This window comes from Rhineura floridana, chromosome 11 (genome assembly GCF_030035675.1).
Source record: "Rhineura floridana isolate rRhiFlo1 chromosome 11, rRhiFlo1.hap2, whole genome shotgun sequence".
Classification (NCBI taxonomy): domain Eukaryota; kingdom Metazoa; phylum Chordata; class Lepidosauria; order Squamata; family Rhineuridae; genus Rhineura; species Rhineura floridana.
In genome coordinates this window covers 68,118,427-68,141,342 of record NC_084490.1, presented here as the reverse complement: position 1 = coordinate 68,141,342, position 22,916 = coordinate 68,118,427, and the positions used below count along the sequence as shown (strand labels likewise).

The 22,916-nt window shown below is 39.7% G+C and overlaps 1 protein-coding gene across 4 annotated transcripts in view; it reads left to right on the top strand.

Annotated features, from left to right (window-relative positions):
- Positions 1-22,916, top strand: part of MOCOS (molybdenum cofactor sulfurase) — a 232,946-nt gene that overhangs the window by 143,445 nt on the left and 66,585 nt on the right. For all 4 annotated transcript variants that reach the window (XM_061589658.1, XM_061589656.1, XM_061589657.1 and 1 more), the window contains exon 9: positions 6,978-7,140. In XM_061589658.1, coding sequence (XP_061445642.1) covers positions 6,978-7,140 — 163 coding nt within the window. The remainder of the gene's footprint in view (positions 1-6,977; positions 7,141-22,916) is intronic.

Below are 22,916 nucleotides of genomic sequence, written 5' to 3'. Positions count from 1 at the left end.
AGTGGTAGGACTGTACATGCGTTGTGGCCAAAAATTCATGGCTTAGAAAATGAACTCTACTTTTAGGAGGCCTTACACTATGTTAGTTAAATAGTATGTATACTTCTCTACCAAGTATTAATAGCATGGATTTAGCTTAAGAATGCCTATTTGGTCCCAGGGTATGGTCTGAAGGCACATGAGGCCACTCCATTGCTGAAGCTAAGTAGGTCTGGATCTGGTGACTGCCTGAATGGGTGATTGCCTGGGAACCATATGTAAACTGCTTTGGCTTCCATGACAGAAGAAAGGCAGGATATAAACATAATAAAATTAAATGAAATTAAACACCTTATTTTCACATGTCTACATTTCATATGATTGGTGTCTTGGCCCCATTCAACAAGCCAGATATGGAGGAATGGGAAATCAATTCCTGGTTCCCAGCATGGCCCTAGATATTATCCTGTTGAGGAAGGTATTGGAGTCCATGTAGTTCTAGTGCATCCACAGCTTGATCCAGAGAGAAGTTGTCCTAAGTATCAGACACAGCCCAGGAGCCAGCTACCCTAACCACCCGAACAGGAGCCACAGCCTCCTGAGGAACCATCCCACCAGGTGTCCAGGACCCTATTTTCACTATTTCCTTATTGCCTGATATGCTGGGGGGGGGGACCACAAAGAAACCACAGAGAGCTCTAGGAGTGCTATGCTTCAGACCAAAATGTTCCTTTATGGGTTTAATTCTTGCTGAGAAAGTTGATGCAGAGGATTTAATGAGCACTTGTTCAGTGTGGTGATTATTCAACCAGCTGTGGATTCATCTAACAGTAGGATCATTCAGATGCATATTACCATCTTGTCAGTGAGGGTATCATGGGAGACTTTATCACATGTTCTGATGAAAACAAACCCATGTTCGTTCCTAGTAATCAATGGATTATCTTCTAGATGCTCACAAAACAACTGCTTCATAATCTGTTCTAAAAGCTTGTCCAGTATTGACAGAACTGACCAGTCTGTAGTTTTCTGGAACCATCTTTCTCTCTATTTCTGTAATTTTTTCTGTAATCTCTTTCTTTGACGAATTCGCAGAGTTAGCCGCCAATGGCTCTGAAATAAAACCTGCAAGCTCCTCCAGCACCCTTAGATGGCCCTGGAGGCTGGAACACATAAAATGTAGCAGGGTGTTCTCTAAACATCTTATATATTCTGAACTGCAAGCTCCTCTTTTTTTTTTTGAAAAATAAATCCAAATTTAGATAGAACATCTGCAAAATTATAATCCCAAATGTTTGCAAAATTAAATACAAATTTGCACTTTATTTTAAGTGGATTTAACAAAAGTGAAAAATAAGAGGCGGGATGGGGAGAGACCCTATACCATAATCTTTGAAAATGGATTAAATCATTTAACCATCCTTGCCAAACCTGACTTCAAAATGGGTAAAACTGCTAGATATTTTAATGAACCCTAAATTGGGGTGGGGAACTGGATCTGGCCAATGGACTGGATTCCTAAACCCTCCACCTTCCACAGGCCAACTTTGCCCATAGATCATCCACCTGTCAATCACCTGATGACACCTGTCAAAGTTCAAAGGAGGTCACTGTAACCGCCAATCAGCTTATCAGTGGCTACAGTAGCCTCCTGTTGCAGATGATGGAGAATTTTCTATTTCTCCTGTGGGATCTTTGCTGGGGGTCCTTTAAATAATCTATGACACAGGCCTAAAGCAAAAAGGTAGGCCTTTATTTGGTATACAAGCATATGCAGGGACAGTCCCCCCCAAATCTAAGAGGGCTGTAAAGAGATGTGGTGTGCACATATCTTTTATAGAATACAGTTACAGCATGTGACAATGATTTAACCAATCCCCGAAGTTTCTTCCCCTTGTACACAACAGTTTCTTCCCTCTTGAAATATTTCCAACCAACCAGATAACTTTATAAAAGGAATTCATGGATATTCATAATCAAGTAGATACCTCCCATACCCATTGTGTTCATTGATGTCAATCTGTCCCCTTGGCTGATATTACCGCTATTCTACTGTCATATATTATATTATGATGATCTTGTACTGCTCTGAAACCAATATGTACCCTACACTCCATTCTTTTCATGGCTCCTGACCAGTCAAGCTGGTCAAGAATATATCTTAGGATGTTACAACATGTTCTTTGAGTGATACCATGATTTCAAAGCCAAATCTGGCTCTCCCTAGAGTGACTGGCAATTTCTATGTGAAATTCTGCTTATAACTTCTTTGCTATAGAAAAAGATTTAAAATCAGGTTTATTTATTTATTTTGTTCGATTTATTAGTCGCCCATCTGGCTGGAAACCCAGCCACTCTGAGTGACGTACAAAATAAAGGCATATAAACATCAAACATAAAAGTATATAAACATCAAAAAACAAGCAATAAAACTAAACAACAAAGTAGAAGCTATCCCCCAATCCACACAGCCCAACCCAAAGATCATTAAGTCCTCCTAAAGAAGCTGAGTTTGAAGGCTGGAGGGTGGGGCAAGGCAGGTGGAAGCAGCCTCCCCTGATGGCAACAGAGTCTCTCTCCCCTCATCACCATATTATAACCAAAAGCCACATAATATAAAGAATATAATATAAAGAATGATTAGGGAACACAGTAAAAGAAAAGAGGTAAATGGAAGCCAGCCACTCTCCATCAAACACAGAGGGAAGCAGAAAGGTGGCCCACACACTTATTACGAATAGATCTCCTGATAAGATGTGGTCTGCAGAAGGCCCTCACCTGCAGAGCACAGTGATTAACTGGGTATATAAGGGGTAAGATGATCTTTCAGGTATCCTGGTCCCAAGTTGTATAGGTCTTTGTTCACCAAAACCAGAACCTTGACATGGCCCAGCAGCTAATGTGCAGCCAGTACAATTTTTTCAGCAACAGGGTGACATGTTGGCGATACCCTGCCCCAATGAGCAATTGCACCGCCGCATTTTGCACCAGCTGCAGCTTCCAGACCAACCTCAAGGGCAGCCCCACCTAGAGTGCCTTACAGTAATCCAGCCTGGAGGTTATCATGGACAACAGTGGTCATGCTATCCCGGTCAAGAAACAGCTGCACCTGTCTTACCAGTTGAAACTGTTAAAAGGCACTCCTAGCCACTGAGATCATCTGGTCCGCTAACAACAAAGATGGATCCAGGAGCACTCCCAGATGACAAACCTGCTGTTTCAGAAGGAGAACAACCCCATGCAAAGTAGGCAACTGACCAATTATCTGAACCCAGGAACCACCAACCCATAGCGCCTCCCTCTTTCTAAGGTTCAGACTCAGTTTATTGGCCATCATCCAGGCAGTGGTCCAGGGCTTGCACAGCCTCTCCAGATTCAGATGTTACAGAGAAATAGAGCTGGGTATCATCAACGTACTGCAGACACGTCTCCCCCAAATCTCTTGATGATCGCTCCCAAGGGCTTCATATAGAAGTTAAACAGATGGTACCCTACGACACTCCACAGCACAACTGCCAGGGGGCCGAAAGACAATCACCCAATGGTATTCTCTGAAAACAACCCTGGAGATATGATCGGAACTGTAAAACCTCCTCGGATACCCATCTCACCAAGTCAGCCCAGAAGGATACCATGGTTGATGAAATCAAAAGCTGCTGAGAGATCAAGCAAGAATAACAGTTGCATTCCTGCTGTCCTTTTCCCAATAAAGGTCATCCATCAGGGCAATCAAGGCCGATTCAGTCCCATAACCAGGACTGAACCCAGATTAGAATGGGTCAAGTTAAGCTGTTTCATCCAAGATTACTTGCAATTGCTGCGCCAGAACTCTCTTAATCACCTTTCCTAAAAAGAGGGTATTTGTGACCACGCGGTAGTTGTCACAAACCAATGGGTCTAAGGTGGGCTTTTTCAGGAGCAGTCAGATGACCACCTCTTTCAGGGCGGCTGGGACCACTCCCTCCCACAACAACTCATTGACCACACCGTGGATCCACTTGGTCATACTCCCTTGGCAAGCTTTAATAAGCCAAGAAGGGCAAGGGTCAAGAGGACACATTGCTTGTCACATTGTTGCAAGCACCGTGTCCACATCATCAAGCCGCTTCAACTGAAACCAATCCCAAGAAGTTACAGCAGATGTTGCACAGGACACCTCACTGGGGACTGCAGCAGATGTGGATGGAGCATCAAGATTGCTATGGAGGCAAGCCAGTTATCCTTTATTTATCCTAACTGCGGAAAAGGCAAAAAGAACTCAGTAATCCCAGCAGAAGAATGCAAATTATGTCAATGTGCAGCTGAATTGCAAGCTCTGCTGCACAGTTTTTTAAAGCTTAAACTTCAAAATTGCATTGAATTACAAAATGCATGGACACTTTTTTTTTGTAAGGAATACTAGTCTATCTCTGCTGAAATATTTCTCCCTTTACTTACAGGGGAAGGAGCTGCAATTGCACACTCAAAATAACATCAAGCCCTTACCCCCTCAACTGCTGCTCATTGAACAGCTGATGGACAGAAAGGGATACTTACATCAGGCTGAAATTCAGTAGTGGGTTGTATCTGGTCTGTGGGATTGGGGTCTCCGCACAATTTTAGAAAGATAGCATGTGGTCAATGCATGGGCTGCAGAGGAAGATGGGCTGCAGAAAATGCTGGAGCCTAGTTTTTGCAATGATAGGATAGGAGAAAGTAAACAAATTAGTATGAGAGTGAGGATTATAGTACAACACATAACAGAAAGTAAAGAGATTAATTAGATACTAATTAGATACTAATACTAACGTTTGTTAGTATGTATTTAAGTTGTTAGAGTTTTGTAATTATATTTTGAAAATAATGAAAGCAATATTTGACTGCAATATATTTTTGTAATTGTAACTGTGTCCTTCTCAAAATGAATGTGTGTGTTTAAGTTGTTAGTATGTTTTTTTAAGAATATTCATTGTTTTGTATTTTAGCCCCTGATGAAGGCTTGACTACACAGGCTGAAACGCGTTGGGCTTTAACATATTTTATACAGAAATTTCTCTTTTTTTATATACAAGAAATTATTGGTGCCACTGTGCACAGAAAGCCACATCTTTCCAGCATTCTGGTTTTTGACCTCCTTTTTGTGCACCCTTTAGAACCTGCCCTGACTATGATGCTTTAAGTTGAACAGAGGGAGATTGGATGAGATATTTTAACATTTTACTTACTAGCTATAATAATTCACTCAGAATTGGCCCTGACCATAGTACTTCTCTTCCTGAGGGGAAAAATACAGGGACTACAGTTTTGGGGGGCTCCTCAGAGGGAAAAGGGTTAAGCATGGTATTGTTCTGCTTAAACTGAAGCCATCTGTGTCTGCTTTGCATTAAAAACAACAATCAGCCATTCGCAAAGCAATCTTGAAACTACATGTAACATGTTTTGTCCTCAAACCCATGCATATATGAATATGTAAAAACGTCTCTTATTAGGATTTCTGTCATATTTATCATAAAATTGTAATCTTTGGATTTGAAGTCAGATTAGTGTGGCTTTAGGTGTGTTTCAGTTTAAACTTGTACAATTTAAAATCTGTCATATTCATTATAAAATTGTAATCTTTGGATCTGAAGATAGGTTAGTGTGGCTTTAACTATGTTCAGTTTAAACTTGTACAATATAAATAGCAACAATAATAAATCACTGCTAGGCAATGGTTTGTAAACAAGAAGCCTTGGGGCACAATCAGTGGGGAAGTTCTTATTTATCACCCTTTTGCTGTCCCATAGCTCTTACTCATTTTTAGAAGAACCGGTGTAGGAATGCTTCCTACTTGACACCCTTAGCATTCTTGTCCTGACAATTCTGGTCCTTTTTTTTTTATGTGCAAAAATCTGCAGAGGGTAAGATGTTAAACAACGGTTGGAAAGTTTGCCTGCTAGTTATTTCTCCTTTTATTTGCCATTGGCAGTATTTTTATGATTTTGTTATTGTTTGTTCTTATAAGCCACCTTGAGGCATTTGCAAGTAAGTGTGATATAAATGTTTCAGATAAATAAATAAAAGTGCAATTTTAGAAGCAAAGGCCTGGAAAGACTAAAATCAAGAAAATGATTTGCCACTGCCAGAGAACATCAGCTGCCTCCCATTTTGTGTTCCACACACTTACATCTTGGCTCAAAAGTTTCCACTGTCTGGGAAGAATAGCTGATGAGAGCTAGGAAGCTTAGGAGAAAGTGCACTTGAAATTTCCCACTGAAACCCTCTGCTGAAGCGAAGAAGTTAGTATCTCCACCCTCTGTATACTAGTGGGACCTCCTTAGATTGTTAATGCTCAATCCTTCCAGTTCCTGATCTTATATCACAGCAACACTATATCACTTATCAATTGGCTATGGAGACCCCTGAAATTTAGAGCATCCTTTACAAGTAGTTTAAAGTCATTCTAAAATGTAAATGTACTGCCTTCAAGTTGATTCCGACTTATGACCACCCTATGAATAGGGTTTTCATGAGGCTGAGAGGCAGTGACTGGCCCAAGGTCACCCAGTGAGCTTCATGGCTATGTGGAGATTCAAACCCTGGTCTCCCAGGTCGTAGTCCAACACCCAACCCCTTTATTAAGCAGTAAAAAGAGACTTTTTTTGTGCATCTGGAAAACACCATTCCAGGGCCCTCTTACTCTGTTCTGTCCTTTGTTTTGAAGACTATAACTGTCTTAGAACCCTGAAACTCGAGAGAGTCTCATCAGAATTTTCTGGAGTCTGCTGAGTCCCCCACAAAACTTCCAAACCTCCAGTGTCCCCTTTGTCACTTTTGCTAGCAGACTCTCTGTCTAACTTGGGAAATCCTGTCTGGGTGCCTGTCCTTGCACGAATACCAGGTTATTCCAGAAGAAGTCTTAAGATTCCAGAAAAGAACACATTTATTGTTGTTATTGTTGTACATTTGTTTGTTCAAGAAATATTTCTTTGTATTTAAAGACTGTTGTTGACTGGGCGAGATGGTATTTTTTCTCTCAGGTTATGCAGTGGCCCATCGGAAACAAAGGTTTGCTTTATGATCGTAACTGGATGGTTACAAATCAGAACAGAGTTTGCATTACTCAAAAGCAGGAACCAAAACTCTGCCTTGTGCAGCCCTTGATTGACCTGGAGAAAAATGTGATGATCATCAAAGCAGAAGGTTGGTAAGCAAAAATGCATTATCTTTTTATTGCAAGATGGTTTCAGTAAAACTTGTAATGACACAAATCACTAATTTTTCTGGCATGCTCCAGCAGAGAATTGTCATACAAATAATATATATCAGGTATGCTGTGGTTCCAACAGGCTGTTTGGAGTTCCTTGAAGAAACTATGAATGGAATACAGCAGAGGTGGCTAGCCTCTAATTTGGGGGCCTGATCCTGATCCCAAGCAAATTTTTCTAGCTCCTTACCAATTTTCCTTTTGGTGGCAACAAGGGAAAAAAATGAAATAGGCACAATGTTTTGGAGGGTGCAAATGCCCCCTCCTCAGTCATCAGATTGATCGTTTGACGAGCAGAGATGGAGTGATACTCCCCCTCACCTGATCAGCATGGATTATCTGAGAAGGTGAGCTGTGTGCGTGCACACGCACATGCAAGAGTGTGGGATGGCTGAATCCACTTTTTTAAATCATGCCATTTTAATTCTTTTCTTTTTTTAAACAAACAAATAAGAAACATAGTTGACATAACAACAAGCTGCTATGTACTACATAATTTGCACATTTTGAATGTAACAAGAGGATACTACAGGTAAGTAAAGTATTCCAAAAACTAACAAGAACAGTTCTGGGCAATTATGACCATAACTTTTTTGGTAGGAGATCATACCAAAATGATTTGTGAATTTCTGCTGGTTTTACTCCATGCTGATCAGCTACATAATTTGTGAGTGGGTGCCATATACCAACAAAAGTATCTTTGGTGTTGTGCTCCACTATTGATTTTATTTGTTTAAGTAAGTTTCTCAGCTAGTGCTAATTCCCGTATCTTAGACCACCAGCCCTGTACTGTGAAGGGAGAAGTATAATCAGACATGATATGATTTTAAAAAATATATAGAAATGAATAGTGGAAAAATAGTCTTGGCCAATAGCCGACAGAATACACAATAATGCCCAATTTCAAATGCACGTGCACTTTACTACACAGGGTGTGAAATGAATTGTTGGCTCTATAGACAAAATATACATACGCTCCCAATGGCAATATAATGCAGAGGTGTTCAAGTACAGAAACATAAAATGCAATTCATAATAAAAATAAAAAGCAGCATGATATAAGCCTCTGTAAACATGACCACTAAGGATTATATTCCAATTCAGGCAAGAATATAAAACAGAATTTATCTCAATTATCCATGAAAAATACACTCGCCCAATTGTAATAACTTCTCTTATATTCACTTTTATACAGCATGCATATGCTTCCTGTCCTAAGTCCGCACTCAAAAATAAGCTGGTTAATATATTTTTATATAATGATTCAGCATCCAGTATAAGGATCATGCTGCTTTACAGAAGAGTTGCAGTTATTTTCTTAAATGATATCTGCAGCAGCAGTATAGTTTATATGGTAAGCCTGATTTTTAATTTTTAGTATATTTTTAGTATGAATTGGTACATTTTAGTTTAATAAAAACCATTTTCATATATCTTTGTTTTACATATTTTTTAAGAATTGTGTGACCTGAATCCAGGCACAAAGAGAAGCTGTACTTAAATAAAGTCGAAACGCTTTTGGCATATTTTGGCATATTTGGCACAGTATTTGAGATTTGTTGTGCATTTTACCTTTGCATTTTATATTTCTGTCTTTGTACACCTCTGCATTTTATTGCCATTGGGAGTGTGTGTATATTTTGTCTATAGAGCCAACAATTCATATCACACCCTGTGTAGTAAAGTGAATGTGCATTTGAAATTGGGCATTATTGTGAATTCTGTTGGTTATTAGCAAAGACTATTTTTTCTACCATTTCTATATATATTTTTTAGAATCATATCATGTCTGATTAGAGCTTGACTTTATTTGCTTTTCTTTTTTTTTGTAATAATTTTTATTAATTCAAATTTTTATAAAACAAATACAACAAAAACAATACAACAAAAATAAAAAGAAGAACTTGACTTCCGATTTGTTACAGATCAGCTATAAGTATATAATATATATCAAACCTGTCCCCTAAAACATACGAAATTCACTTTTTTCCATAGTCTATCTTAATTAATCGTCAAATCCCATTATCATCATTTCATTTTTTTCTTTCAACAAAAAGTCCAAAAGAGGCTTCCATTCCTTAAGAAATGTATCTGTCATTTTTTCTCTGAGAAGGCATGTTAATTTGTCCATCTCAACTAAGTCCATTAATTTCAATAGCCATTCTTCCATTGTTGGTATCGATTCCATTTTCCACTTTTGTGCATATAATAATCTTGCTGCCGTGATCATATATAATATTATTCTTCCATGTTTCTTTTCCTTTTGTTTATCCATAAAACCCAATAAAAAAAATTCTGGCTTTGACTGAATATTTATCTAAGATTTTTTGCATCATCCTACCTATCTGTGCCCAAAATAATTTTGCCTGTTTACACGACCACCACATATGATAAAAAGATCCTTCTTGTTGTTTACATTTCCAACATACATTAGAAACATTACTATACATTTTTGACAACTTTTCTGGAGTCATATACCAACGATACATCATTTTATAAAAAAATTCTTTACGATTATAGCATAATGTAAATTTCAAACCTTTTTTCCATATATTTTCCCATTGATTCATTTGTAAATTATAACCAAAATTTTTTGCCCACTTGACCATACACTCTTTTACTTGTTCTTCTTCCATGTCCATTTTCAATAAAAATTTATACATTTTTGCAATTATACATTCATCATTTGTACACAAACCTATTTCAAAATCAGATTTATTTATTTCAAACCCATACATTTTCTTGTCCATTTTGTATCTAACAATTGTAAATAGGCAAACCATTGTGAACTATATCCTTCCTTTATTAGTTGTTCTCTCTCTTTCATTATATATTCTCCATGCACATTTTCTAATAGTTCTTGGTAAGTTAACCATTTCTCTTTTCCAGCCATTTTATTTGCTTTTCTTTATTTGGTCTTTGGTCAAGGATTATTTTCTCCACATCAGGGAGAAGTATAATGCCAATGCTTCGTGATCTCAGGATGTGCTGCAGCCAACATAAACACTATCAGCTCTTTGTTGCTAACAATGATCATGGTATCCAGATATAAGGAGAGCAATGCCAAACCAGGATTAGTTAGAATTAGTTGCTGTACCACTGCTGAGATTTCTTGTACACATTGCCAAAAAAGATTGAATTATGGGGCAATCCCATCATATATGAAAGTAACTACCACGCATATTGCAACCCTTTCAACATACATCTGATAAACCATGATATATTTGTTTTAGTTTGACAGGGGTACAGTGCCACCTATATATGACTTTCAGAATGGTTTCTTTAACTCCAGCTGAAACAGTTTTCAGGGGAGGCATTAGTTGCCATTGTACATATTCCTATTTTGCCTTTAATCCCATCAGAGCTGGGAGTGAATCTGCTAGTAGTATCTTATAAAAGAGGGAAATTATACCTGTTAATTTTTTGTCCAAATTAACGGAATAGTTTTCAAAGAAAGTCAGACTTCTGTGTGAATCAGATAGACCAGCCTTTCCCAACCAGTGTGCCTCCAGATGTTGTTAGACCACAATTCCCATCTTTCCTGACAATTGGCAATGCTGGCTGAGGCTGATGGGAGTTGTGGTCCAACAACATCTGGAAGCACACTGGTTGGGAAAGACTGAGATAGACCATTAATATGGGCACTGAAGTACCATATTTGAGTCAACTGAAACCAGATAGGAGGTCTCTCACCAAGCTGTGTCCTAATTTGTACATCGGACAGAACGTCTGTCTTTAAACAGATCTTTTATCCTACATAGACCTTTCTGTGCCCAATTTTTGAATTGCTGGAATTTATCTGCAGATTGAAAAAGTGGGTGATACAGAAAAGGAAGCATCGGAGAATAATGGTGCGGTAATAGACAAGCCCATCTTTTCCAAACTGTTAGTCCTTTATAAAAAGGGTTATCAATGTTTTGCATTCGTTGAGGAGTGAGTTTTAAAAATGGCAGAACCCTATAGTAAAGTGAATTGGCTTCCAGTTCAAGAGGTAGCCAATCAATGGTGGGATCTCACTTTATTATTTGGATTAATAGTTTGAGATGGCATGCATCATAGTAATGTTGGAGGGAGGATGTACCAAAACCAAGCACTTATTTCCCTGCATATGCTATAGCTCTACCAACTCTGGAACGTTTACCAGCATTAATAAACCTGTTCAAGATTTGTTGCCATTTACACAAGATTCCCTCGTTAATCCGAATTGGGAGCACTTGGAATAAGAAAAGGAGCTTAGGCAGAGGAGTCATCTTAACAGTTGATACCCTCCCAAGCCAAGACAAATTCAATTTACTCCATTTGTTTAAGTCTTGCCTAAGTTCCCTTAGTAATGAGTAAAAATTGCTGTTGTTGGGCTGCTTTAGTTCCTTAGTCACTAGAACGCCAAGGTATTTAAACCCAACTGGCTTTACACACAACCCAAATTGCATTTGTAACTACTCTTATACATCCTATAAACAACATTGATGATCATGTAGTTTACCTCAAGACCAGCTGCCTCTTTAAAATCTGTAAAGATGGTTTGCAAGCTATGGAGTGCAGTGAGAAGATGTTTAAGTATTAATAGTGTATCATTAGTAAACTTATTAATAACTTGATGTACACCACCTGATTGAATTCCCTGAATTGCCTTTTCCTTTCTGATGACATTTGCCAATGTTTCCGTTACTAAAATGAAAAGTATGGGAGATAAGGGACAGCCCTGTCTAGTGCCCCTACTGAGTGGAAACAGACAAGTCAAGAACATTTACTCACACTTTTGCATCAAAGCCTGAATAAATTGGATTGATGACATTGAGAACCCTCCGTCTAAAGTTTAGAGACCTCAACAACTCCAACAGTAAGAGCCACTCCACACTATCGAAGGCTTTGTAGATATCAAGTAAGAGCAAGGTAAATGGCTTTTGATCTTTAATGCTTTTGTAGACCAAATTCAAGACTCGCCAAATAGAATCTGCAATTTGTATTTTTGGTACAAATCCTTTTTGCATTGAATATGTATAGTTTTCTGTAAAAATTTTGAGCCGAGCCGCTAGAACTGCCAACAGAATCTTAGTGTCCTCATTGATAAGAACAATGGACGATAAGATTCCATCAGGCTTGGATCCTTGCCTGGCTTTGCTATGACTATTAACCTTGCTTCAGACCAAGACACAGGCATTGCATCTCCTTGCATTATGTCATTAAATAATCTTACTAGCCTGGGTATTAACACTTCTTTAAATGCCTTGTCGATCTCAAATCCAAAGCCATCCAAGCCAGGAGCTTTTCCTCTTTTGAGGTTTTGATGACTTTGAGCACTTTCAGAGCTGTAATTGGGGCTTCTATGTGTTGTTGGCTTAAAGATTTAAGGCATGCCCTCTGGATACATTGCCTAATGCTTTCCAGTGGTAGCCTATCAGTCTTATAAAGTTTTTTATAGCTGAAAAGAGTCAGTGAAACCTATCATCATGTAAAGAGGGAGTCCATTGGCAGCAATAATTTTGTTAACTCTGTTCCGCGATTTCCATTTTTTGAGAGCATTCTCGGGTAGTTGAGAGCATTTATTGACAAATTTGTAGTATTTTTAGATATATCATTGCAGTATTCACATTGACAGTATAGTCAATGCCTAGACCTTGGAGCTTAGCCTGCCTTGTGAGCAAGACCTTGTAGGATCTTGTAGATGACCCTGTGAGTTTGTGCTCCGTCTCAAGCTTTGAAACGTCCTGAGCTAAACGCAATCTCACTTGAGTTTTTTGTTTCTTCAGTGAAGATGCTTATTTAATACAAAGTTTTTAGAGCATCTCATAGGGTAGCCTGACGAACCTCTTGGTTATCATTTGTGATGAAATTGTCTGATGTCTTTCAAAAGTGTGTCCTTTATTTCTTTCCAATACAGCAGTGCAATTGGGAACCTCCAAGTTGGAGTGGTCTTACTCTTCTCCCTGCATTGCACATTAAGTAATATTGCAGCATGGTCTGAGACTGAGATATTGTTACATTGTGGGCTTCTTCCTTCAGGGAAGTAAAGACCAAGAAGTGGTTGAGCCTCGCATATGACTTACGTCTGGAGGAGAAGTGTGAATATCTCCTTGCAGATGGGTTCTCTTGTCTCGAAATGTCAGTTAAGTCGTTCTTATTTACAGTCATCTGAAATGCCGAGGCTCCTGTTTTGTTATGAGTGGTTCTAGTGCTTCCGTCTAGCATTTCATTCATGAGTAAATGAAAGAGAATTGATTTCTGTTGGGGCAGTAGATAGAGCCCAGTATTAATTGAATTCCATCCACTGTCCCTTTAACTAGTACATAGCGCCCTCTAGGGTCACTACAAACATCTGAAACAATGAAAGGACATTGTTTTGCAAAGAGAATCGCCACACCGCTAGCCTTGGAAGAGCCAAATGCGCTGTATTGCTCACCAATCCAGGAACGTTTAATGATATTGGTTCTTGCATTTTTCTGATGTTTTTCCTGTAGAAACATAATGTCTAGATGCTCATTTTTGAGGGTGCAGTCATAGTGCTCAGGGCAACACTGCTGTATCATATGTGTAGAGAAGACAGGATGCACCACTCTTCATTCTCAAAAGTGTCATAGACTCTTGCTCCTGAGTTTGGCACTGTAGCTCTTTGTATCCCTGCCCTTTCTTGTTCTTTTTCTTTCTCTGCACTTGCCAATCTGCCTCTTGCTCTCTGTGATCATATCATTATCTGAGAGACCTATTTGCGGAGTATGCAGAAGAGCTTTAGCTTCTTTCAGCGTTGAGGTGATAAGTGTTTTTTCTCGAGCTCTAACTATCAGCTTAAAGGGTAACTCCCATTGATACTGAAGGTTTGCTGTGTGCAGCGCTTCCATTATAGGTTTAAATTGATCTCTTCATTTTAATGTATCTGGACATAGGTCCTGGTATATTTGAATTACATTATCCTGATATTTGAGTACTCCAATTTCATGGAGTGCCTGGTAAACTTCCTCTGTTACACTGCATCTTTCAAAGCATAAAATAAGGCCTCTTGGCTTCCTGCCATTTTGACTCCCTGGCCTGGCGCTCTGTAAACTTTTTCAAGGTCAGATTGCTGGAGATTACATTTAAGTTCTAGGTTCTTTAGCCACTGCAGCACTATTGCTGTGGTACCCTCTCTGTTACCAGATTCAGGGATCCCTCTGATCCTAATGTTAACTCTACACTCATTATTTTGCTGTTCCTCAACCTTGATTTGCAGCTCCCTGGTCGCCATTTTAAGCTTGTCAATGACAGATTGATTCTTGACACATGTCAACGCAGCACTTGCTGTTTGCGTTACATCTCGCATTTGAGAACTAATGCCCTTAAAAATTTTATCAGTTGGGGTTAGGGCTGCTGTCAGGTCTTCTGTGAGAGCTGTTCACATTAGATTGTACTGCACTGCATTGTCCCTGTCTCTTGACAAGCCACTTGTCAGTTTCATGGACTTATCACTGTGAGTGCCTCTGCGCACCATGATAGTACCCTTGTCACTGGAGAGGTTGGGATCAAAGGATCCGGAAGCAAGGCTAGTGGTAGGAATTGCAATGCTATTTCATCTTTTATCAGTGCCTGCTCTCATCCTCAACAGCAGAATGGAAAATGGTGAAGTTCACTGCTTGATGGTTTAGTTTAGATTTGCTGTGTTGGGGGCAGAGAGCTCAAAGCTACACAGCCATTTTGCTCGGGAGCAAGCCATGCCCCTGGCTACACCCACTTTTGACCACACCCACCACCGACAAGCAGCCCCTGGAGCGTTGGCCAAAGGTGAATGTGACTCTCAGACCAAAAAAGGTTAGCAACCTCTAGTATACAGACTTAAAGTGATTTACCAGTGATTCTTCTTTCCACAGATATGTCTGTGAATTGTTGTCTGTAAGAGGGGGAATGGACTAGGGAATCTATTAGCAGCAGTACCAAGCCACAATTTTCAGGTTCATAGGGAGAGACTACAACAGTTTAAAGTGTTATTAAAAAAGATTTAAGTTCGTAGTGTAGATATGCCCTTAGATAAGATTTGAGAGCAGAGATGAGTAAAGCTCAGCAGACCTGTTAAATGTATGTCTCTTCAGTTCAGAAATGAGATTCCTTTAATTATATGAGCACAGATCAATTCAGCTGAGGTGCCTAACTGTGGCGTCTATTTCACCCACGAGGCCATTTTCCTCAAACCATGTCCACCTGCCTAACATACAAAGTTAATTGTGGGGCAGGTAGGGATGTGGCTGGATTGGCTGTGTGATTGAGTTCCCCATGTGATTGCACAGGTTCCTCATACAGCCAAACTTGCACCAAGCAGGGTTGAACTCGCCGTCCATCAGTTAATTGGTGATAAGTTTAACCCTGCTGGATTAGCTGCTCGACTGAGTTTCCCTGGGGATCTTGATCATGTAGCCAATATCCACAGCAAGCAGCTTTGTCAACCTTGGCAAAATGTTGGCTTGGGATATTTTTTGTAGTCAACAAATACTTATACCATAACAAATTTGTTATTCTTTAAGATACCACAAGACTTACTTTGTGGTACCTCATTTCATGTATTTCTTTTTGGAGGAAAGGAGGCCCAACTTTGGGAACTATCACAGGTCCCCAGCAACTTTAATCTGACCTTGATGCTGGACTAGATGGGCCCTTTTTGGCCTAATCCAGCAGGGCTCTACTTATATTCTCAAGAGGCATATGGCAAGAATTATGCATGCACCTAACCAGCCAGTGCAATGCTCTTCAAACTTTATACATTTGTTCACTTGTCTTCCAAGGGCATCCTGCACATCTGCCAATGCAGATGATTCTAGGGCATGCCTTGTTCACATGGGGCACTGGCTAGTTGGGCCTCATCATCGCTTCTCTATAGCTGTGCAGTTCAGAGGGAAATTGGTATTTATGGGTAAGTTATCTTTCAGTAAAGCTCGGCTGTCATAACTGATCTTCTCATTGAATAACTCCTGCTAAGCTTCTAAGCAATTCCAATTTCCCCCATATTACCATGTTTCCATCTCTCCCTTTCTGCAAGTAACTCAACATGGCTTTGATAGAGCTACTGTGTTCTCTTTGAAACAATCCTGGGACGTAGGTTAGGCTGAGAGGTAGTGACTTGCCAAAGGCAACCCAAGTAGCCATCAAGGCCCTGAGTGAGGAATTGAAGTCAGCTCTAATAAGTCCAACTCTAATACTCTAATTGCCGTACCATACTATTTCACAGTCATTCAACATGTGTGCTAGAAACCTTTCCACAACATGGGAGACTTGCATTGTGGATCCAACCACTTTGTCATAACCTAGTAATGTTGTTATGTGCCTTCAAGTCGATTACGACTTATGGCGACCCTATGAATCAGCAGCCTCCAATAGCATCTGTCATGAACCACCCTGTTCAGATCTTGTAAGTTCAGGTCTGTGGCTTCCTTTATGGAATCAATCCATCTCTTGTTTGGTCTTCCTCTTTTTCTACTCCCTTCTGTTTTTCCCAGCATTATTGTCTTTCTTAGTGAATCATGTCTTCTCATGATGTGTCCAAAGTATGATAACCTCAGTTTCATCATTTTAGCTTCTAGTGATAGTTCTGGTTTAATTTGTTCTCTCACCCAATTATTATGTCTTTTTCGCAATCCATGGTATGCGGAAAGCTCTCCTCCAACACCACATTTCAAATGAGTTGACTCTTCTCTTATCCACTTTTTTCACTGTCATCAACATTCGTTTCAAATTACTGGTTTCTGCTAAGAGTATGGTATCGTCTGCATTGTCAAAGATCACCCCCCTGCGGTCCCTTGACCTCAGCACCTCAAGGGGGGTTCTTTGCTTCTCAGAACAGTCCCAATTCCCTTGGGACACTGCTTCCCAGGCAAACTCTCCCTCTCCCGGGATTAGTTTTATGGTAGAACTGCCACCACCCCTTTATTAGCTCCCTACCCTGAGAAGAGGGACCTCAGAGCGCTAACAGATCCTAGAGCAGACCTGTTGTTATTTCTTCTGCTCTAGAGCATTAACCCACATTAACCAACGGTAGTCAGTAGCAACCAGTGATCAAGGACTAGATTTTAGAGTCATAAGTTCCAAGCAATACACACCATTAATAAAAGAGTAGTTTATTTAAAAGAAAAGAAAGGTACATACAAAAAGAGAGCAGCATCTGTTTCCTTTAAAGCTAATTGCCTTCAACCGGGCTAACTAGAGATACATTGGTATAATAATAGTGAGAGATTCAAGCAGACAAAAGGAATACAACAAACCTGATCTAACCTAGCTATACTTACTTCAAGTTGAATGCCTGGTTCCCCAATGGCTTACCCGCATCGTCGGTAAGTCAAGGCAGATGGAAATAGGGAACGGGAACAACTAACTGAAGGATCACCGTATTTATGTGGGTTAGCTGGCAACAGGGAGGGGGCCAATTAGCCATCCTAGGCACCCCTTCCGTGATCACTTTCTTTGAAGATAAGGGGAGCTAGACACCCAGCGATCCTGATCTGCAATACCCAGTCTCCCTGACTTTGATCTCAGGAAGTAGATAAGAGATAACAGCAAATTGCCTGTCTGGCACTAAAGCCTTGGACTTCTCCAGTAGGGTATCCCAGGGATCAACTAGCTCCCAGAATCCCCTCTGGTTGAACCATTTTAGCTTGCCAAACGTAGCTATTCTTGACATGCATATCTCAAATTGTTATTTCTCTCTCCAATTTTTTCACATCTCCTTCATCTTGGTCCAATCCTGCTTTCTGTGTGATATGTTCAGCATATAGATTAAACAAATAGGTGATAAAATACATACCTGTCTCACACCCTTTCCAATTGGGAACCAATCAATTTCTCCATATTCTGTCCTTACAGTAGCCTCTTGTCTAGAGTATAGGGTGAGTATAGGACAATCAGATGTTGTGGCACCCCCATTTTTTTTAAAGCATTCCATAGTTTTTCATGATCTACACAATGAAAGGCTTTCCTTCTGAAATTCCTTGCTCCGTTCCATTATCCAACATACGTTTGCGATATGATCTCTGGTGCCTCTTCCCATTCTAAATCCAGCTTGGACATCTGGTATTTCTCGCTTCATATATGGTAAGAGCCTTTACTGTAGAATCTTGAGTATTACTTTACTTGCACGGGATATTAAGGCAATAGTTTGATAACGACTGCATTCCCTAGGATCCCCTTTCTTCGGAATTGGGATGTATATTGAACACTTCCAGTCTGTGGACCATTGTTTAGTTTTCCGTATTTCTTGACAAATTTATGTCAAAATTTGGACAGATTCAGTCTCAGTAGGTTGTAGCAACTCTATTGGTAAGCTGTCTGTTCCTGGTGATTTGTTTCTTCCAAGTATTTTAAGAGCAGCTTTCACCTCACATTCTAAAATTTCTGGTTCTTCATGGTTCCTCCGTGAATGATCTGTTATCCTTGCATCTCTTTTATAAGGTTCTTCAGTGGATTGCTTCCATCTTCCTTTTATTTCATCTCAGTCAGTTAATGTGTTCCCCTGTTGATTATTCAACATCCCTACTATTGGTTTAAATTTCTCTTTCATTTCTGTAATCTTTTGGAATAGGGCTCTTGTTCTTCCCTTTTTGTTGTCCTCTTCTATTTCTATACAATAACTATTGTAATAGTTCTCTTTGTCCCTACGTACTAGTCGTGGTATAGTGGCATTTAGGCTTCTGACCGTGTTTCTATCTCCTTTTGCTTTTGCTTTCCTTCTGTCTTTAACCATTTTAAGAGTTTCTTCAGTCATCCATTGAGGTCTTTCTCTCTTTTTAACTAGAGGTATTGTCTTTTTGCATTCTTCCCTGATCATGTCTCTGACTTCACTCCATAGTTCTTCTGGTTCTCTGTCAACTAAGTTGAAAGCCTGCAATCTGTTCCTTATTTGATCTTCATACAGTTGTATTTTTGGTTGCTCACAAAATGTGTTTGCAAGAAACAAGGAGAATTCAATAAGTCTTTCTCCTGCTTCATTTCTATCTCCTAAGCCCCATTTCCCCACAATTCATAGTTCCTCTCTGTTCACTACTTTTGCATTCCAGTCCCCCATGATTATCAACACATCTTGTTTTGGTGTGTGATCAATTTATTCTTGTACTTCTGTGTAAAATCTCTCCAAGTCCTCTTCTTCTGCATTTGCTGTTGGAGTGTAGATTTGGATAATGGTTGTGTTAATAGGTTTCCCATTTAATCTCATTGATATCACTCACTCAGACCTTGCGTTATAGCTCTTAATTGCTTTTGCTACATCACTTCTCACTATTAAAGCTGTCGTGCCAACTTGCCAGCCTTGCCCTGGCCTGTAGTTAAAATGGCTGAACACCAAAGCCTTGTGGGGATTTTTTTCCCCTTGACATCTTTTCGTCAACCTGCTAGCAAGCAGTTAAACATTTGGTTCCCCCTCATCACTGTGACTTGGTGATTTTACAACACAGCTGTATCAGCTTACAGTTAGCTTTGCACCTTCTTATCAGCAGAAGGGGCCTGGTTCCATCAAGGCCAAACCTTACCCATTTGGGGGTGTATGGTAACAGGATTTAATTTGCTGCTAAAACTTATTTTTGTGCACCTCTTTGTTCTTTGTAATATTTTTATGCTTTTATTTTTCTTTTTAATAAACTTTAATTACTTTAACCAACGTGTGTTCATTCCAGAGAGAGGGGTCACTTCCTAAATTCAGTCCTTGCCATTCGACTACAACTACTGTGTAACAGAGAAACGTTTTACCTGAGGCTTTAGAATGGGCAAGGAGTATATTTAGACTCTTGCTCTGAGAAGCTCTGGTGTTTAACTGGGCTCTGGAGCTCCCTTCACCCCAGAGTAGCTAACCAGTTGAAGGGTGGTGGCAGTTACTACCTTGCAGGGTTGGTGTGAGCGTGCACAGCCTTGGCAAACCAGGATTTACTGGGATCAATTGCCCAAGGCTGGGGATTGATTCCCGGGACAGTGAGAGCAGACGGGGAAGGGTTCCCCACTTTCACTACAAAACCAACCCCGTTTCTTCTTGATTTCTCATTTCCTGCATAAAATATTTTGTAGTTGCCTGATTGAAAATGTCCCATTCCCATCCATTTTAATTCACTCACACCAAGTATTGTAATGTTGATACGCTCCATTTCTTGCTTGACAATTTCTAACTTTCCCTAGTTCATTCTTCTCACGTTCCATGTTCCTATTGTGTGCGTCGTACAACTCTGGACTCTCCTTTCGCATCTGTGCGCATCAGCCTCTGGGCTTCCTTTCGGCTTTGACCCAGCTGCGTCATTAGTCGCAGTGCTACTCGTGCTAGTCCTTTGTTCTTCCCCAGTAGCTCAATGAATGCCTTCTGACCTGGGGGTCTCATCTTCCAGCACTATCTCATGTAACCTAGTGATACAGTGTGTGAAAGCTGAAGTGACATCCCTGTTCACTTGTTCAAGTTCAGCATGCCTGAATGTGGGCAGACAAAAATGTAGTAGCAAAGGGGAATTCTGGAAAGTCTTTAATATTTTGAACAGATATGTCACTTAGCTGCAAAAGCAGGCCTTTACTTTTCTGAACTCATTATTGATGTCTTATTTATCTACAGCTGAACTATGTTTACCTTCTCCTAGCGATCTTCCATTTTTACTTGGCCTGTATGCAGTTGATATTAATAATGTATGCCCCTTTGTTTGAGCAACTGGTTCCAAAAAGCTAAATCTAATGTTTTATTCTTAGTTGTTGTGCAGAGCATTGCTTCTTTTGTTTTCCTTGTGTGGAAGCCACAACAAAAAAAATTATCAATGGAATTTCTGTATTTATGAACAGTATTACTGAAATAAATAAGCCTTGACACAAGTTGATATAATATTAAGAATAAGATTACGGTTTCTTCATAAATTCTTGGGTCCTGCCATGGGTTTCATTTATTATCATGATATCATAGAATCATAGAATAGTAGAGTTGGAAGGGGCCTACAAGGCCATCGAATCCAACCCCCTGCTCAATGCAGGAATCCAAATCAAAGCATTCCCGACAGATGGCAGTCCAGCTGCCTCTTGAATGCCTCTAGTGTTGGAGAGCCCACTACCTCTCTAGGTAATTGGTTCCATTGTCGTATGGCTCTAACAGTTAGGAAGTTTTTCCTGATGTCCAGTCGAAATCTGGCTCCTGCAACTTGAGCCCATTATTCCGTGTCCTGCACTCTGGGACAATCGAGAAGAGATCCCGGCCCTCCTCTATGTGACAACCTTTCATGTACTTGAAGAGTGCTATCATATCTCCCCTCAGTCTTCTCTTCTCCAGGCTAAACATGCCCAGTTCTTTCAGTCTCTCCTCTTAGGGCTTGGCTTCCAGTCCCCTGATCATCTTTGTTGCCCTCCTCTGAACCTGTTCCAGTTTGTCTGCATCCTTCTTGAAGTGCGGAGACCAGAACTGAACGCGGTATTCAAGATGAGGCCTAACCAATGCTGAATAGAGGGGAACTAGTACTTCATGCGATTTGGAAACTATACTTCTGTTAATGCAGCCTAATATAGCATTTGCCTTTTTTGCAGCCGTATCACACTGTTGACTCATATTCAGCTTGTGATCAATGACAATTCCAAGATCCTTCTCACATGTCGTATTGCTGAGCGAAGTATCCCCCATCTTATAACTGTGCATTTGGTTTCTTTTTCCTAAGTGTAGAACTTTGCATTTATCCCTGTTGAATTTCATTCTGTTGTTTTCAGCCCAATGCTCCATCCTATCAAGGTCCCTTTGAATTTTGTTTCTGTCTTCCACGGTACTAGCTATGCCCCCCCAATTTTGTATCATCTGCAAATTTGATAAGCATGCTTTGTACCGCCTCATCCAAGTCATTAATAAAAATGTTAAAGAGCACTGGGCCCAGAACCGAGCCCTGTGGTACCCCACTCGTTACTTCCGCCCGGTAGGAAGCCTTTCATGATCACTCAATTGTACAGTTTATAGTTGCAAGATTTTTAGTATTGGGATGAAAAAGGATAACGGACTATATACAGCAGCATTAACTGTATAAAACAAAGATTTCTCTACTAATGCCCTGATTATTTCTTTTAATTGAAGAATTTAATTATTATTTTTATTATTTATTATTTATTATTATTTCAATTTATATACCGCCCTTAGCAGAATAGCTCTCAGGGCGGTGAACAAACAAAATAAAATACAATATATCATAGTAAAAAATCACAAAAACATGTACAAACAAACAACAGAAAGCACAACAAAACGAAATACAACACAAATTAAGAAGGATACATGTTAAAAATTAAACAATTATTCATTGATGGATTAAATTCTGTGAGTCCAATCCAGCTAAAAAGTGAAGTACTTTTAAACCATGATTTTAGTGAGAGAAATTTAAGATTTTTAGCTCTCTCTTTGAGAGCAATAAGTACTTTAACTTTGGCTGGATTATGCTCCATATGTTTTCTGTGCAATGTTTCAGATTCACTGGCCACATAGTTTAACCTGGATTTACTCTTTCTGTGGAAAATCCAGTAAATTAAAAAAATCTGTTGCCAGTGACCCATTTGCAATATCTGAATGGTTCATTTGCACTACTAAGCCTCCATCTGGAAGCACCCTTTCATGCTATTCTTTTCTCAAAAACATTCTATAGGTTTTAACATTGCCAGTGATTTCATAATCAGATTTCCACCAAATGTGGCAAATAGGGTACAACATATGCTTCTGGGGCAGTAAAATGCCATCAAACATTAAAAGCAAAATAATTTCATTTCATTTTTAATTTATATACCA